We start from the raw sequence: 7604 nt of genomic DNA, 5'->3' as shown, positions 1-7604 counted from the left end.
TAATAACTATGAGTTGCTTTCTGTGAAAAACATGTTTTTCACATATGAATGTACAAAGCTACAATAGGATATGTCGAAGAATGAGCATTCAAGCAGCCAAAAGTTTGTGCCCGGGAAAAACAGAGGCTTTCATTTTCTGGTGTATTTAGCTGAACTGGTTTTCAGTTGGTACAGTAATAGTTTCAGTTGGTACAGTAATAGTTTCAGTTGGTACAGTAATAGAGGCTACAACCTTCCGTATGTTTAATAAGAAATATGTTATTTGCACCTGTATGTCAAATACGCAGAATTTAAAATGTTTAAGCACGTCTAAAGTATGCACACGACATGTGCACCTATGTGCAGTGAATATGCCACTGTCTCTGACTTGTCTTATCACTATACTGCCTTAATGCTTGTTGTGTCTCTTGTTGTTTTTGCACTCATATGCCCTGTTATATTTGTACTATGTTGTAAACGGAGTCCACAGCACAAGAATTTCACACGTGATACTTGTACCATGGAGTGACAATAAAAATCTTGAATCTTGAATCTTGAATCTTGAACCTTATTCTTTGCTTTTTCAGTTCATTTGTCTGCAGAGTTTTTTGCGTTCAAATTATATAATAGGCTATATAGTCTAACATAGTACAATGTAACATCTGCATGATTTGTTGGAAGTGAATCCCTTGAACAAGACGAAACATGAGACGTTAAATCAAACATTTATTGTTTATTTGTTTGACATGTACACTTCTTACAAGGAGAAACCACCATTATCTTTACTAAAATATATTAATAGGTCTGAGTGTATAAAGACATTTCGTACAGAGGAAACGGACAGAACATAAAAAGATGCATTTTAAGACCCTGTAAGAAAAGCTCCCAGAGGCAAAAGAATTGATGAAAGGTCTTTAACAGTTTATGGACGAGTATAGGCCTATTTGAGCTCGCTTGACAAGACAATGGCCTCAGCCTGGAACATTTTAGAAGTAGCTAAATGGACTGATTGATAGAGAAATCAATCAATCATGAGTGGATTAATCACACTTTATCTCAGATTGATTGTCGCCGCCGAAAACTTTTAGCCGGTGATGTTGGCAGGTCAAGGTGCAGTTCTTAAAAAAAAAGAAAAAAAATGAACTCTTTAGAATACAGCCCGCAAATTACCCTGTAAATACAGGGTAACTAGATCTTAAGTACACAATACCACACCTGTACTTACAGGGTAAGTATGGGGTACAAGATATTAATTTACCTTGTAAGTACATGGTACCAAATCTGTACGTACTTACAGGGTAAGTACGGAGTACCACACCTGTAATTACATGGTAAGTACGGGGAACCGCACCTGTAGGCCTACTTACAAGGTAAGTAGGGGTACAAGAAGTGTACCCTGTAACAGGGTACCAAATCTGTTACAGGGTAAGTACAGGGTACAAGATGTGAATTTACCCTGTCAGTACAGGGTACCAAATCTGTACTTACAGGGTAAGTACGGGTACCACACCTGTAATTACAGGGTAAGTACAGGGTACAAGAAGTGAATTTACCATGTAAGTACAGGGTACCAAATCTGTACTTGCAGGGTAAGTACGGGGTACCACACCTGTAATTACAGGGTAAGTACAGGGTACAAGAAGTGAATTTACCCTGTAAGTACAGGGGACCAAATCTGTACTTGCTGGGTAAGTACGGGGTACCACACCTGTAATTACAGGCTAAGTACAGGGTACCACACCTGTACTTATAGGGAAAGTATGGGGTACAAGATGTGAGTTTACCCTGTAAGTACAGGGTACCAAATCTGTACTTGCACGGTAAGTATAGGATACCACACTTGTACTGTAGTTACACTGTAGTTACTATGCAAGTATGGGGGAATTGACACTGCTTTAGAATACAGCCAGCAACCCTGTAGTTACTATGTAAGTACAGGGGAGCCTATAGGCTACATTTATTTTTGTATTATGTTGTTACTTGTTAGAAACCTGTATGAAATATAAACACATAGCAATAACATTTAGTCCTAAAATATGAATGTACAAAGCTACAATAGGACATGTCGAAGAATGAGCATTCAAGCAGCCAAAAGTTTGTGCCCAGGAAAAACAGAGGCTTTCATTTTCTGGTGTATTTAGCTGAACTGGTTTTCAGTTGGTACAGTAATAGTTTCAGTTGGTACAGTAATTGGCTACAACCTTATTCTTTGCATTTTCAGTTAATTTGTCTGCAGAGTTTTTTTGCGTTCAAATTATATAATAGGCTATATAGTCTAACATAGTACAATGTAACATCTGCATGATTTGTTGGAAGTGAATCCCTTGAACAAGACGAAACATGAGACGTTAAATCAAACATTTATTGTTTATTTGTTTGACATGTACACTTCTTACAAGGAGAAACCACCATTATCTTTATTAAAATATATTAATAGGTCTGAGTGTATAAAGACATTTCGTACAGAGGAAACAGACAGAACATAAAAAGATGCATTTTAAGACCCTGTAAGAAAAGCTCCCAGAGGCAAAAGAATTGATGAAAGGTCTTTAACAGTTTAGGCCTATTTGAGCTCGCTTGACAAGACAATGGCCTCAGCCTGGAACATTTTAGAAGTAGCTAAATGGACCGATAGAGAAATCAATCAATCATGAGTGGATTAATCACACTTTATCTCAGATTGATTGTCGCAGCCCGCGACAATCAATTAATTAAACTAATTAATGAATGAATTAAACTAATTAATCACAATTAATTCAACTTCATCACATTACACTATTACAGTTTATGTGCCAAGGTAAACGGTATAGAATGGCGTGCTGTATATGAATGGAAAAGAGGTGAATCTAATGTCCTGTGTAAACATGGGACTGCTCTGAAAACTAGATTGTGTAAGTGTACATGTATAGTTTGAATGGCCCTACCAAGGCCTGTACATAATGTTATATTATAGTGTAGATCTGTTATCTGGTTCATTGAGAGGCCAGTTTCAAGTGTCTTCTTTACTCTGGGTGGGAAACACCGCCACATTCAGGATATACACTCTTTATTGTTATCACTCTTATTTAAGATGATATAGATATTTTAAAACGTATTGATTTTGGTGAACAAAATGTGTTTTAAGATTATTTTTAGCGACATCAATGTTTTATTCCCTCCTACTTAATTTGCAGCAGCCAATACTCAAAGAGGTCTTTGCCTGGCACAGTATTGTATTTTTGTCGTTTTATCTTGCAAATCACCAGAATTGTACCAATGGAACTGCTATATTGTGTCATATATTGTATGTTTGTTATTATATATTTTGGACATTTGGGATACGGCTACCCTGGTTATCCCTAAGCTGTAAATGAGGCATTGAATGTGCTCATAGATAATCCTCCTTAGGTTAAGGTCTATCTCTCTCTCTCACCATCCAATTAGCAGCGCCTTCAGAGGAAGAAAAATCTGCCACTTGTAAATTCTGTATATGGTTTTGATCAATTAGTTCTGAAAGGGGTAATGATTTATGTTTTGTTCATTCAAATTATGTATATTTGTCCCTCTTTTAAGCATGTATAGATCTGACTGCAATGGACCAATATGGGCTGAAATGTAAGGGAAAAGGTGCAATATTACTCAAATCATACCACAAGATCAAACTGACCATGTTGAGAAAGTGTCACAATGCATTGACAATCAGTTGAACAGGCACATATTCCACAGATGTCCACAGCTACACATAATTACATTTTTACAAGACTATAGAGATTTCTCACAAGACCGTGGGAACTGATGTGTCGGGTTAAAAGCATGACAGTAGAAAATGCCAATATGGAGATTAGATCGTTTTTGTTGTGAGGTTTCTGGCTGGCTGGTATCCTGCTAATACAGGAATTCACTTAACATTAAAAGTGACCCAGAAATCTACACCCCAAATGCAAATGTACACTTATAACTTGATTTTTTTCAAGAGTGTCGCCTGTTGTCCTGGCTGGCTTAAACAGGGTGAAAGGTGTGACTAATATTGTGTTGTTGTGTTAACTACTGTCCTCCTGCATTTTGACCTTATATTTGGCTTGAAGCCATAGTAAACCTGCTGTTAAAAGTATTGCTGTTTGTACATTGAAAAGGACAGACAATGCTAAAAACATGCACTCTTCTAACAATGAGAACTACTGAAGCATATTTTCTTCCTCAGAGATCTGAATTGCCTGGTTATTAAACTCCAGAGAATATAAAGTTGAGCCTGTGGATCATCTGTGGAGTTTGAGTACCTCTGGGCAGACAATCGTTCTGATTCTGTTACTGGCACACATGAGGCCTTACATTGACCTCTGAATTGACTTTAGGGAAAAGAATAGGACATTAATATAGAATTTGCTGTACGGAAATAGGAAACAGATAGTTTCTTATATGCCTTTGGTTTGTTATCATTTTAATGTAAATACTAATTGTACAATGGATAAATGCTTGATAGAAGTCCTTGTAGTTTTTTTAAATACAGCTACTGTAAACCGATTACATGCTCCCATGTTCAAAACATATTTTTCACTTATAGGCAGATATACTCAAGTAAACATCTATTATAAAGAAAAAGAAAAAAAACATCGCATGGATGCATAACTGGGACGTATCCTCAGTGATGTACCCTGGGGTCATAGGATGTTTCGGGTCTCGCAACATCATACACCCTCGCCCAGGTGACCCAGCCGGGGCTGGCCAAGCCCCAACTTACGTCCCAGTAGCTACCCACGCTCAGCCCTATAGGGAGGGTCGAAGGTGGTCACGCGGTCAGGGCCACTCAATCCGCTGCTCCGGAACTACTCTGCCGGGACCGGGGGAGGGGGAGGGCTCTGGTACGTAGAGGGACCGGGCTCTGTGGGTTGCCACCCGGCCGGGTTCCTCCCTCGTCTCACCAGGTCTACGACCTGTGCGCTGCACCAGACTCCCCCGCTCCAAACATCTCATTCCGAGGTGATGGTATCTTAGTGGACACCATGCAGTACCAGTACTTGGTGGCACTGCAGTCTCCACTTGCGGCTTGAATGGCCCTCCTAAAAGGCCTCTCGTGGGTTGTTGGGCTTCTTCCTCACAGAAGACGCAGGCTGGGGAGCTAACCCATACTGCTACCCGGGTGCCGTCCCTGTTCCGGCTGTCAACTGACTCTCCAGTAGTCACTAGTCTTTCCTGGTTGTCACGTAGTCTATTCCTATGAGTCACTGGCTAGGCCAGGCTAACTAATAAAGAAAAAAAAACATAAGACAAATGAGAAATACATGAGGGTCCATCAACGAAACTTTATTGCTCAAAAATGTCATTAAACCTTGAAATAATGTGTCTCTAAACTGCCCCCCCCCCCCCCCCCGAAAAAAGAAAAGACAAACCATCACAAACCAATTCACAATAGTCTTAACTATAAAATATGAGATGAGAGAGTTTGTGCATAAATGAACATTCCAGACCATCTATATCCATGTATTGCCATTTGCACAGCACATTAACTGAACTTGCTTTCATAGGCTGTATATATCGTTACATACCAAAATACCCTAGTAGAGGCTTGGGCAATATTTAGGTATCCGGATTCTGACTTTATTCTCAGAATCCTGTCTTAAACTCAGAACTCAAACAAATGTTTCACATGTGGCTTTAATCCACTTTGGTAGTTTTAAATTGTAAAAAAAAAAAATCAGGCGACCCCAAGGTTGGGAACCACTAGTGTAGAGAACCTACGAATCTGGAATAAAGTCAGATCAAATAAATTTAACACTTCAGATGAAGAACCGAAGAACACAGGATGAACCTGCAGTCTAAATAGAGAAAATTACTTTAACAAGTAGAACTCGCCTACTTTGAGGTATGGCAAAATAAGAAGAAAAAAGTTGCCTATTTCAGCTCAGCACCAGCACTTCAAGTCCTCAACATGTTAGTTGGTGGACATGTCCCTAACTGTGCTGGTCCACTGTTACAGAGACCTTCACAGGTAAAATATTCAGAGAACATTCATCCCAAATACAAATGTATGGAAACAGCCTGTCAGTAAAAGTGTGTGTGAAGGTGTGTATGTGTGTGTTAGTATCAGGATCAGAGAATGACAGCCTTCCTCTGTTCCAGTCAAGATGCACTCTGACCTTCTGGGGCTGCTTCTCTAGTGAGAGATCAGTATAATCTGATAGCGAGACTGCTCTGTATTCACCCTCAATTAACCTTATTACCCATAATCCAGACTTTATAAAATCTCCCTTCCTCTGGACAGATTCTAGTGCCACACCTACATCCCAGTTGCCACTGTCTCCAACCTCAACAACCCAGCTGTGAGTTCCTGAGTTGAAGCTCTCAGAGCCGAGAACAGAGCAGGCCTCAGAAAACCTCTCTGGATTTTCAGGAAGATGCTGTGCATCTCCAATTGTTACACTGGTCAGATCTTCAGACAGGGCGAGGCATGGGTCAGCAGTGTTGGGGTCCAGAATCACAGGCGTGTAGGAGACCATCTCCTTCATCTTGTCCCAGACTGTGAACCTCAGGTTGCCCAGGTGTTTGGCCTCATCCATCAGAGCTCCTGAGACCGGCAGCTGTGGATCCTCCAGAAGGGTGTGCTGCTGGACTCTTTCCACTGTAGCCTTATAGTTCTGCACGAACCAGACAGCGTCTCCAGCATCTACAGCTCTGATTGTGCCTGATAGAGCTGCCATCTCTCTGCTCAGATCCTCAATCTTCTCCTTCATCATCTGACTCTTCTGCTCCTCTTCCTCCCTCAGTGCAGCGATCCTGGCCTCCTTTTCCTCTTGTAGAAACTGATGAAGCTTCTTAAACTCCTCATTAATCTGCTTCTCTATGCGTCGGGCCTGGACCTTAATGTGTTCTGCTATTTGATCACAGTTTTGTTTAACTTCGTTAAAGAGCTCCAGTTTCTCCTGTAAGGGCTTCAGTGACTCCTGAAGTTCCTTCTTGTGATGCCGTGCAGCTTCCTCGATGGGTCTGAATCTGTGGTCCGTGTGTGTTTCTGAATCTCGACAGATGATACACACTGGCTGCTGATGGTCCAGACAGAAGAGCTTGAGTTTCTCAGAGTGCAGACTGCAGAGGGGCTCAGACTCTGCTGAAGCTCTCTCATCTCTCTCCAGTATGAAAGCCTCACACATGTTCTTCAACACCAAGTTACAAGGTGGTTTACTCTGTGAAGATGTAGCCCTACACACTGGACAGGCATGTATTTCTTTTCTTCTCCACCATCTCTGCAGACAGGCTTTACAGATGCTGTGGCTACACGACAGGATGACTGGATCTTTAAAGATGTCATGGCAGACAGGACAGGAGAGATACTCCTCTGATCTGGAAGCCATTTTCTCTCTCAGTGAAGCTGAAGACAAACCAGACAGAGATGAGTTATATTAAATGATGAACGAAAGGCAATTACTGTAGACTAGGTAGGTAAATATTGTATATTAAGACTATTTTTTTTTAATCTCACGGTTATCGTCATATATCGTGACACGTAATCCACACGTCCCTCTTCTTGTCCCCATATTTGTATCACACCAGTTTCTTGTGTGCCTTGTTAGTTGTTACTTTAATGTTAGGTTTTGATACATAGGCTACTGTACACATCACACATGAGAAATATAAATACTTAACCAGTAAAT

The 7604-nt window shown here is 40.5% G+C and overlaps 1 protein-coding gene across 1 annotated transcript; it reads right to left on the bottom strand.

The window, feature by feature from the left end:
- Positions 1-5906: 5906 nt before the first annotated feature.
- Positions 5907-7304, bottom strand: LOC310784402 (nuclear factor 7, brain-like; the record flags this gene model as incomplete). The annotated part of the gene is made up of 1 exon (XM_083645405.1): positions 5907-7304. The coding sequence occupies one exon, from the start codon at positions 7302-7304 to the stop codon at positions 5907-5909; it is 1398 nt and encodes a 465-aa protein (XP_083501531.1).
- Positions 7305-7604: the final 300 nt, after the last annotated feature.

Source organism: Poromitra crassiceps (genome assembly GCF_964638095.1).
Source record: "Poromitra crassiceps genome assembly, chromosome: 10".
NCBI classification, from domain to species: domain Eukaryota; kingdom Metazoa; phylum Chordata; class Actinopteri; order Beryciformes; family Melamphaidae; genus Poromitra; species Poromitra crassiceps.
The sequence above is the reverse complement of the archived record's forward strand: the minus strand, read 5'-3'. Positions and strand labels throughout refer to the sequence as shown.